This window comes from Otolemur garnettii, unplaced genomic scaffold, assembly GCF_000181295.1.
Source record: "Otolemur garnettii isolate 467f Iridium unplaced genomic scaffold, OtoGar3 scaffold00024, whole genome shotgun sequence".
NCBI lineage: Eukaryota > Metazoa > Chordata > Mammalia > Primates > Galagidae > Otolemur > Otolemur garnettii.
The window spans coordinates 15,469,416-15,481,344 of record NW_003852419.1 but is presented as its reverse complement, the minus strand read 5'-3'; the positions used below and the strand labels follow the sequence as shown (position 1 = coordinate 15,481,344).

The following is an 11,929-nucleotide window of genomic DNA, read 5'->3' as shown; positions in this document are numbered from 1 at the left end:
GGTCCTTCAGGTTCTTTTCCCAGGGAAGTTTCCCACACAGCCACCGCAGCATGCAGTAGCCAAGGATTTCAACGTCACTTCGTCTGGACAGGGCTGTAAGAGTAAGCATTAGGAGAGAAAGATGAGGGATAAGCAAGTTCTTGAGAAATGGAGAAATGTTTGAGTGAACTACTATTGATGAAATATGAAAAAGCCAAATGGGCAAAGTGTTTTGTTTGTTCAGCTGGAATAAAACTTAAACGCCCTAGCATTTGGCCCCAGTCCACAGACAGGCAGTGACTTGTTGCTGTTGAAAGTAAGGGTCAGTTTCCTCACCTCCTCCAACTTCATCTTTCCTAAGTCTGGCCTGTCACATGAACTTGATCCCCATGGCCTCTGACATGATCCAGACAACCCATAACCCGGCACCAACACTTTCTCAAAGAGCCAAGCAATAAAACAAAGAAATAAATGTCTGCAGCTAAATTGCTAACATATGTTCCAGGAAGTCCATGGGGTCTGTACTGGTCATGCAGAGACCCTTTGAGTGCAGACTAAACATTGATGGCCTTTCCTGTTCCACTCACACTAGCAGTGCTCGAAGTTGGAAGAGTATGACAAAACTGCCATCTAGTGTGCAGTGCTAAAAAACAGATCCGTCTTAGGATTTTTCAATTATATGAAAGTACACTATGTCTATTGCTTCAATATACAGCACTAAAATTTTACAAATATTATTTTTAGATAAAAGCAGCAACAAGCTAAAATTCTGGTCCCTTAGCCTCAACAGAAAACATAGAACTGAAGCAATGGAATGAGGGCCTGGGGGAGAGGTGGTGGGGAGGAGATTTTGAAGCCGCTAGAGGCTTTCAAAATTTAATACAAGATGGCTTTTCATGAAAAATATATTAGAAGAACATTTTCAGGTCCTTGTAAATGTTTATATTGCTATTAAATGTTGTAGACTAATTTCATAATTTTCATTATTTTTAAGTGCCTTATATCAAAAGATGGACAAGGAAATCTATAAAACATGTCAAACAGAACTGACATTTATCAACAAATCACTGAAATAATGATTAAAACATTAGCAAATGCCCATAAAATAAACTCATTTTCATAGCCATTCCAAGTTGTTAGAAAACAATAGGCTGGTATTTACATTTCTACTATTATTTGAATGTTCATCTGTGTATTGACATATAATCTCCTAAGAACAAGAAGTGGCTGTTAAATCTGCTATAAACAGGTATCGTATTTTATGACATTTCATTAAATAAACTCTGAAAAGTTACTCAGTGAACTTAGTTTTTCATTTAAAAAGTCATTTACCAAAAACAATGTTGCCGGCACATCATAACTTCTTTTGGTTACCATACATAAGTTATAAAAACAGAAGACAAGATTAGCTCTTACACACACTCTATCTTAACTGCTATTAGAGCACTGGATTATTAAAGGCCCTTCAATCTAGCAGAATGCTACAGTCCCATGGGTGCCATTTGCTATCTGCACAAGCTTCAACAGTGTCCTAATGCAAGACTTGGCTCTCCTATTAAAATAAAAACACAAGCTCTACCACACTCTTCTGTAGTGATTTCTTTAGTAATAAATCTCCCATTAATAATGGAATGGTTCCATTTGTACAGATGTGTTCACAAGTCCCTTTTCCATTACGGCAATTCCCGATTACCACCACTTAAGAAAATTCACATCCTCTAATTTTCAAAAAATGATATTCTGGCACCTGTCTGGATGACATAGGCTACATACAAGAAGCCCTCTGAAGAAAAACAATCAGAATTAAAACCAAATGAACTTTCCTAGCCATATTACCCCTGCCCCCCACCAGCTGAGGGATTAATTGATATGAAGCTGTAAGTAATGACAAGTCATTTAGATTCTGAAGCCAATCTTTCATAAACTAGTCTTCATTTGAAATAGCCCTCTGAGAGTTAACTTTACTTCACTATTATAGTTTGGTCTCATCTAATTAAAATACATTATCACATTTTTCACCCTTTTATTTTTTTCTACTGTACATATACATCAATAACTATTGTTAGGTAAGTTTTTTTAAAACAATGTTTCTACTAAGTCCTACACATAATGCTAAAACAAATATTCACCTTTTTTTTTTCCCATTAAAGAGATAAAAGCATTAAAAATGTTTCTGAGTACATACGTCTTATCTGAAATTCCCTCCTACAGAAATAAATTGAAAAGTTTGACTCATTTAGTAAAGTTACAATCTTAGACTTTATCAATGTCTTTTTTCCATCTATTGTACACAGAAGACTAGTTTTAATATCTATTAATTAAAATCAAATATGCTAGAGGACAATATTACAATCTATGTGTGCATGTATAACTTACACAGAATTGATCATAGTTGAAGAGGAATATTATTATCTAATTATAAAAATGTTTTTTTAATTTGAAAGTTGTTTCTTTCATTATATGATTTTTAAGTTCATTCATTTAAAACATGGTAAGTAAAGTAGTAAATGGAAAAGAGCTCTGGACTAGGAATGAGATCCAAGTCTAGCCTAACCACGATTACATTTCAACTCTAAGATCAGATGATGCCAGGCAACAAATTTCCTTTTAATATGGATAGAAAATATACCATGAGTTGTTTTGTTTCTGATTCATCTATTTACATAATGTATTATAATACATAAGGTTCTTCAGCAGCATTTGGTAATTGATCTAATTATTAAACAGTATGTTTTCATACAAATGTCCTAAAAATCCAACTTTTACTATTGTTTGGAATCATAGTAAGATTTAGTTATTAATATTTTTCCTACAAACTTTCTCAAGTTAGTTCCTAAATATTATTTAGCTTCTGATTTATATTCAGCTTAGAAATGTTGCGCAATGTAATTCCCTCTCTGTTGAAAGTCTGTGGTATTTTCATTGTTCAATGTTTCTAAATTATAAAGTATTGCTAAGAGTAACAACAATAAGAAAGGTACAGGTGCAAACTTAAATTCTATTTCACTAAAAAGAAGATTCCAAAAACAGCTGACAGTGGAATACATAATTGAAATTAAAAAACTGATGTGATTTATGGAGAGCTGCTACCGTGCCAGGCACTATAACTGCTTTCCTCATTTAAGTGTTCGAGCAATTTAAGGTAAATATTATTAACCCTGTTAACAAATAAGAAAAATAAGAGTCTCAGAAAAGTTAAATAACTAACTCAATATCAGAGAGCAAAAATTCACAGAGTTTTAAAACTGAAATTCAAGTCTTTCAGAATCCTAAGCCTATATTCAATCTACCAATTAATAATCCTTCATTATTAGTTTTAACACTATTCAAATAGTATTCCACAACTTCTGTAGAGAGGGAAGTATTTAAAGAAGACATTTTAACACTAAGACATGCTAACACAAAAACAATTGTACTGGCAAAGAATAACTAAGCAGCAGATCCCAAGATGTAAGCTGCATCACTGACCAAATTTTCATGCAAGTAATCCTTTCATAAAATGATTTCCTGTTACTTCATTCTGATAAAGAAAGCTCTCTAGTCAAAGTATTTATTCCTGAAGTGTTAAATGGTCCTTCCAAGCTGGTACAAAAACAACAGAGAAGTGATCTGAGAGAACTTTTGCTTGTTCTAAAGACAAAATGGAGTAAAATCAACCAGGCCCATTCACCAAATGGAAAGAAAGAGGAATCACAGGAAAAAGAAAAGCCCAAGTGCTAATCCCAAAGTGGAAATGCTTATCTGCATAATGTGTTTTCTGTTTAGTTTTATTTCCTACATAAAGTAATATTATGGCGGGTGAAGAAAGAAAGAGTTTGAAAGAAAATAGAAGAGTGAACTAGGTAACTTTTGCCTCAAACAGACAGGGCTTAAAAGCCCAAAATAATAGAATTTGTGCTCAGAAATGACAATCATAAAGCAGAAAACACGTGAATGTGATGCTCAGCTGATGGACTGAGTGAATGGTGACCATTTGCAGAACAACTTGAAAGTTTATTCTTAGTTTTCCAATGGTAATCTATGTAATTCAGTGTTGTGTCAAATCAGATATATAAAAAGCTGATAAATTTTATGCTAAGTATGATTTACTACAATTTTAAAAAGTATATTAGGAAAGTAGAATGCAATGTGTCATACTCCAAATAAAATAACAAACTCAGACTTCTTATTTCCCTAGAACTTTTTAAATACAAGTCTAGTTGTGTGTATGTGTGAAGTACTACCGTGTGAAGGTTAGGAAAAGCTGCTCAACAGAGGAAAAGTATCTTACATTTGGCCAATATATATTCTTAACCCAACCAAATAGTTCAAGTAAAAAGCCAAGACTCATGTCAAGACTTTAAAAGTCATGATTAAATGTAAAAACTGGGCATATGCCTATACAGAAGAAAACAATATTCATTATTATTTATTTAAATTATACCCAAAGATTATTCATAGCACTCAAATTTATCTGAAAGAAAAAAATCAGCAGTAAAATATTCTGAGTACTAACAGATCCAACAGGAAACATTAGTAATTTGATGGTTTACCTTACTATCAGAATACAAAAATAAGTTCCCTTTTTTGAATTATTGTTTGAAAAGGGATGTGGTGTTTAAACCATGTTATTTCCCAGAGTTTGATAACAAGAAATACATTCTCAGTTTATTTCACATATATTTTTTAAGTTGAAATACTAAAGTAAAATGAAACCATGCAAGAAATAACACAAGACTTGGATTTCACATACCATGGCAATTGGAAAAACAAAAAAGTGTGTAACACATTTCTTTCCCTGATACTGAATATATTACATAAATAAATGGACATTTAAAATGCAATTTAGATATATTTTATGGTCATCAATGATGTCAAATTAAAACAGGTATTATATACTCAATGCCTAGGTCTGAAGTATTTAAAAAAGCTCAATATGTTAAATGCAGTATATCTCTAGAGAAATTAGGTATTGACTGCACGCCTCAGTGAGTAGAAAAATCTACAAAAATCTATACCACACATTGATCCAAATATTGCTTTTTAACATTCCTAAGAATGTAACAAATTTTAAAATAGTATATTTGACACAAATTTAATTCTCTTTAATTATCAGGCAACAAGCCCAAAATATGTCAATGTTTATACATGCTAGTTTTTATGAATAAAAATTTAATAATGGAAGAAATAAGCACAACATATATTACTCTGATTTTATACTAAATGAAGCACTTTAGCCACTTAGAAAATATTAAGTCACACAAGAAAATTGAGTTTGGAAGAATAACCACAATTTTTAAAAATATATATAGATAAATAGATGTATGACAGTTCTAGGCACAGTTTATCCATTTAGCCATCTGTCCACCCATCCCTATATATCTCTACACATATTTTCTTAATTTGTAATAACACAAGGTATTAGATAAAATGTTTTCTTTCTTTTCCTTTCAACTCCTCCTTTTACATAAAGTTGAATTAGAAAATGCTTAAGTGAAACAGGTGACTAGCATCTTACACAAGCTCCTTCAATACAAAAACCCAATTAATCCACAGAAAAATGAGACTTAGCTTCATTTTTTGAATAACCACTACAAAAAATAGCAGAGACCAGAGAGTCTGATGAAGTTAATAGTCCCTACTGAGCACTTAACACATAAGTCAGTTTTACATGGAAGCCTGAATATTTCTCAGCTTGACCAGACAGAGACATACACCTGACACTTCTGCTTTGACAATTAGAAGTTCTATATCCTAGTGGTAATTTTTTTGATCTTTATGCTTTCCTTTGCATTATCCTTCCTCAGTGTTTATTAAATATCATAGGTGGACTAGTACAGAAAGATTTTTCTGGGTTAAAGACTACCTAGTGAATGTACTGAAAGTAAACGCATGAATATTAATGAATCTGACCTGCATTTACCTATAAGAATTTATAACACTGTTAACTCTGGTTTCTAAATATGACTAAATGATTATTTCATTTCTAATAAAATCCTAAACTAAAATGTTTTATATTGGAAAATTAAGTGCAAAACATTAGGAATGAATAGTATTCAAACATTTCAAGATATCAAACCTTCTATTTTATATTCCAGACTAAAACTGCATATTAAAATGTCAGCAAATATGTGTGTATGTATCTATGTGTGCATGTATTCATGTGTATGTATGTGTATATATATGTATGTGTGGATATCTATATTTATATCTGAATCTACATATAGATATCAATATGCCTAGAAATTAGTGTAAATCCTATTTGAAATGCATTAAGAGAATGTACTATTTTATAGGAATCCTGAGACATCTTTGATAAAAGTGAATGAATATTCATTCCAGCATATGACCTTCCAGAAAATACTAAAAATATTCCTCCCAGGGATGTAATGTCATCTGTCTAGGATCATTCTCAGTTCAGTCTTCTCCCCAAACCTAGTATGGTGAATTCTACCAAACACATTCAACGTGCACTAAGATTAGGGAGAAAAAAATTTAAGTAGGCTACAGAATAGAAATGTGTTCTAACCTTTCATAAGAGCAGTACAATGAAAATAGCACCCTAAACTGTAAAATTAACTGAAGAGGGCTTTAAGAATTACCACAGTCCAAACTTCGACCAGAGTAACATGTAACAACTCTATTTCCCCTTCAACAATCACAATGGTTTCTTAGCTACTTCAATGCTCGAAACTAGACTTGAGCAGTAGTAGAGCTATTAGTTAAAAAAGTGGCCCAATCACATGCTGGTATCATTATTAATATAACTAGACTAATGCTTAAGAATCTGTATAATGAATTTCTAGTTATACCACTATCTAAGAAATACTTTAAGGCTTCTGAAAATTCTATTAGGTATAACAGAATAAGACAAAGATGAAGAATGAAATTCACTAAGAGTGAAAGAAGTTTAAATAGAAAAAAACACTATCAATGAGCCTTTAATTCTTACATTTCTTAATTTAGTTGAAGCTATGTCTCATTTTCTCTTTAAGTGTTCATTGATTTATAATAATATGAATGGTAAAAAAAATTACTCAACACTACAAAATTTCTGAATAATCATTACTTTTCTAACCAAACTATACTTGAAAAAAAGAAGTAGTGTTTTCTTTTATTCTGACCAGTAACATAAGCACCAATTTCCATTTCAGAAAATTTAACCGACAGTTCTTTCAAGAAGGTATACAACTAAAATACTTGTTTCACTTCTTCATTAGCCTACCTTAAACTTATGTAGGTTTTAAGTATTCTAGAAAATGATCAAGACCCTCTACATTACATAGTCAATGGTCCCTTTAATAAAACAGGCAATGATATACCATTGTTTTTATCAACTAAACTCATTAGAAAGTATCAGTTTAGGGTTTGATGACCATTAATAAGTGCAAATGTCTTAATTGTCCTTAAGTGAAAATGTAATCCTTTCAAAGCTGTTAAAATGATTTTGTTTGGTTTAGCATTTTTGGAAATACTTCTATAAACAAAGTTTACAAAAAATATAATTTTGAAAGCCAAAGTTTTTCAATAATCACCACTTTTTCACTAGCATAACATTAGAATTGACTTTTTGTCTTGCTGACAGAGCAACTAAGAAAGTACAGTTGCATTGACCATATTGATTGTGAACAAAGCAACCATCAGTGGGACTCCGTACCATATATTTTCAATATTGACCTTCTACTTCCTTTTCCATGGCTTTCTGGGTCAGCTATTGGATTTCGACTGTAGTGTAATAAACAGCTAAGGTTTAATTAATGGTAAATGAATACAAGACATAGGTTATGACTTTAACTAATTAGGGAATTGTTGAATTAAGTCTGCCTTGGAATGCAAGGCAGTACAATCAATATCCAATAAAAGGACTATGTATGTAATTTACCTGCAAATGTGTTTCCAATACCATCAAAGTGAGTTTAAATAAGTAAGATATATGAAAGGCAACTAGGAGAGATTTCCACAAGTTAACACTTTATGGTTTCAGAAAAGATACCCTCATTGTTGAAAGATATCTTCTAAAGTCCTGATAAGGTCACAATGGAAAAAGAGGAATAATTATTTACATGTCATATTCACTTAATCTGCGATATTCACTATAGCATAAAAATTCAGCACTGACCTCCAAGTTTAACCTACACACGCTAGTGATTTTTTAGCCAAAATAAACATCCAGGTTCAGTGCCCACAGCACAGTGATTATGGTGCTGACCACATACACCAAGGCTGGCAGGTTGGAACACAGCCCAGGTCAGCTAAACAACAATGACAACTGCAACAACAGTATCAACAAAAAAAGCCAGGCATTGTGGTGGGCACCTGTAGCTACTTGGGAGGCTGAGGCAAGAGAATTGGTTAAGCCCAAGAGTTTAAAGTTGCCGTGAGCTGTGATGCTACAGTACTCTATCAAGGGCAATAAAGTGAGACTCTGTCTCCAAAAAAAAAAAAAAAAAAAAATCCAGTTTTACTATGTTGACACTCTTTTGCTCCCTCATCACCTGTCATAGTCTGTATCTTCTCCCTGTTAGAAAAAATACTCATTGGCATAAGAGGAATTCACTACTTTTGACAAAAATCCTACCAGTGTTCTTATTCTTCAAACTGACTACTCAAAGGTCATTTCACACAGGCTTCTTACCCTTGACTCTAATCATTCTTCTGAAATAAAAATAAGAAGAAGAAAAAAAGAAACTCACCTACTCCCTTATGGGCATCCAAGCTAGTAAACTCTATTGTCCCATTATGGCCTTTTCTAGGATTTTCCTGATACTGTTTGTGGTTCCCAATGGGACAATATCTGTAGGAAAGTCCATAATCTGCGAGATAAACCTGAAAGACATGAAGAAAATGAATAATGCTTTTGTCCTCTGAAAACGTAACCTTTTTAATTAAGTCTTAAGAAACTGATAGGTTTAGAACAGCCTCAGACCTACATTTAATAACTAAATGGTGTCTTAGGATAAAATAGATGCAACTGGGGGCCATTAAAACTAATTTTCCAACTTAAATCCTTACTTCATCACTGACATATCTTGTTTTGGCACTGACCTAGAATTTTAATCTCTTTATTTTGCTCCTAAATTCCCTTCCCTCCAGGTGGACATCCAGATATTATAAACCACAATATGTCTTTTTATCTGTATTCATACAGTTTATGAGGCTTTGCCTTTTCCTGTAACCCCTTCCTGAAACATGAGACTGCTCCAGGGTCTACTTTTACATGACTTTCCTTTTGCTTCTGCCACATCAAGATAGCAAGGCCAACCTGCTCCCCTTCTTCCTCATCTTACTCAACGTGAAGAAATGAAGACCTTTCTGATGATATAGTTAAACATTATGTGCAAATTTTTAACTATGAAGGGGGAGCTCAGAGCCCCCAACCCTGGAATTGTTCAAGGGTCAACTGTTACTCCAATATTATAAAAGTAATATTAACAAGAAATATAAACAAAGTAAAGGGACTGTAACAGATAATGAGTCAAAAAACCCAGAAAATACCATCATGTTATCTATGTTTAAAAATGGAAAACCAGCATCAGACTTTGGCCTCTGGATCATCACCGTTATCTTTGTAAGTCACTCAGAACTGCAAGCAGGGTCTTCAGATAGAATATAGATCATGAAAAGTCAGATAACAATTCAAGTGAATTTACCTCAAATTACTTTTGGTAAGCGAAGGAAGGGGGAGGAGTGGCTTTACAGATATAGCACACATTGGACAGAGAACTGTTTTGACTAGACATTTATTATGACATGTCGTCAGAGAACAGTAGTTTCCAACTATGTTACTATGCTTCTTCCCCACCCCCTAAAGAAAAAGCAGGTTCAACTTTTCAAACGTATCATTTCATATACATTTCTTTAAAATGTAGGGATTCAGGCAATGTTTCATGATGTAGCTTCAAGATAGGAGTATTGAAACATAATCTGCACTTTAAAATATAATATCTATTAAAAGAAAACTCAGCATTTGAATGTTAGTTTTAAGTTTTTGGCTTTAGGATAGCCTAAGAAGGAGATATTTAAAACTTTAAAATATAAAGAGCACAGTTTTCTTCATTTGTTGAAATAACTTGCTAGACTGTCTGAAAACAAATATTTCAGTTTGTCACTCTTTCCCAAAGATACTATTTCTCAACACGGCCTCAGAAGTAACTGATCTCACTGCCCTAAGTAAACCAGACACTTCAGGATCAGATATAGAGCTAGGTGCTTGCTTCCACTGTTGCTGATGCATTTTTGTCATTATTTCAAGAACTAAATAGACTTCACATTGCAAAGTAGATATTCCAAAAAAGTATACATTGATAATTCATCAAATGGAATATTTATGCAAATAGAATATCCTGCATAAGAGCAGTTTACTATTTTTAAAAAGAGATATCAAGAAACTTTTTATGTAGTCATTACCCCCAAAACTAAGTCCTAAATTGTATGGAATATCTAATGTACCAGGCAGTATGCTAATTGTTTGACATTCATTGACCTATGCAATTGTCACAGAAGTCATATAAGGAGGTACCATTATCTCTGCTTTATTTATATGGAACCTGAAGCTTAGAGAGATCAGGTGACTCATGCAGCAAAATGAAGTCAGGATTCTATGGCAGTTTTGACTATAGAGCCTTTACTTTCAATCACTGCCAAAGAGAAATTATATCAGGTAAGTTAAAGAGAAAGGAAGACTTCACTCAGCACTATTGCAATAATGAGACTAATACAACAGGAGACAGAGTCTAAACTCAGATCCCCTGAAACAAAAGGCAGTAAGGGTGTGAAGCACGGGGGAGAGCTAGTGCAAAAGTCCTGGAGGAAGTCAGTGGGGGGGCTGGCCAGTGTGAGTAAGCCATCCATGTCTGCTAACTGGTGCTCAGCCTCGCCCCTCCTAAGACATTACTGTCCCGAAAAGGGTGAGTCCCATTCCTGGGTTGTAAAATGGGCAAGAGACTGGCAGGAGACTTATATATCTCAAGGCTCAGTGAAAGAATTTACAATTTCAAGTTTTCTTAAGTAAATGAGCTTTAAAGATGGAGGTTGTGGGGCTTACAGTCAGGAAGAAACCTTTCCGGAGTGTAGCCAAGCTGAGGTGAACACTAAGGCTGTCCTGGTCCTTACCGAGCTACAGGTCTCAGGGTTGTGCTAGACTGAACTTTGAAGCAAAGTAGAGAGTTTCATTAGGCAGACAGCTAGGATCTCTGCTTTTCTCTGGACAAGGGAGCTTTGCCTTGGTGCTACCTCAGGCAACTGCCCCACCAGAGAAGGATAAGAGCAGATGCTCCTCAGTCTCCATGCTGTTCTACCATTAATTCTATCCCAAGCAACTGCTATAGCTGGAGAATGAAGAAACTCTCACCAATCTGGGGATTCCCCAGCCAGGCAAAGTAAGATTTAGAAAGTGGCCTATAGTAACCTAAGGCTAATTAGCATGTCATTAGATTTAATCTATATGTGGTTCACACACAGCCCCCATACACCAGGTGGGCTATATGAGAGGAAGCTGGGTAGCAGATAAAACCTTGAGAACACCTGTTAATCACAGGGACATCCCACACCTCATAAAAGCCCTCCCCTAACCAGGACAATAAAAGAAAATAACAGAATTGTTTCTCAGAGGGAGAGGAGGGAGGGAGAAGGGGAGGGGGATAGAGGCAGGAGAAAGAGAAAAGAGAGAGGAGGGAGGGAGGTCAGAGGGAGGAAAGAGGGGAGAAGAAAGAGAAAAGAGAGAGGGTGAGGAGGGGGGAAGGGAGGGGAGAGAGGAGAGAGGGGGAAGAGGAAGAGGGAGGAGAAAGGGAAAAGAATGAAGAGACAAGAGAGGAGGGGGAGAGAGAGGAGGGAGAAGAGAGAGAAGGGAGAGAGGAAGGAGGAGATAGAGGAAAAGGGAGAGAGAGGAGGGGAGAGAGAGGAGGGGGAAGAGAGAAGGGGAAGAGAGAGGAGGGGGAGAGAGAGGAGGAGAGAGAAGAGAGGAGAGGGAGAG

The 11,929-nt window shown here is 34.7% G+C and overlaps 1 protein-coding gene across 1 annotated transcript in view; it reads right to left on the bottom strand.

Moving 5' to 3' along the window:
• Positions 1–11,929, bottom strand: part of VRK2 (vaccinia related kinase 2) — a 108,567-nt gene that overhangs the window by 35,335 nt on the left and 61,303 nt on the right. The window contains exons 7-8 of the mRNA XM_012804001.2: positions 8,652–8,784; positions 1–93 (exon numbers count right to left, since the gene is read on the bottom strand). Of these exons, the coding sequence (XP_012659455.1) occupies positions 1–93; positions 8,652–8,784 (226 nt within the window). The remainder of the gene's footprint in view (positions 94–8,651; positions 8,785–11,929) is intronic.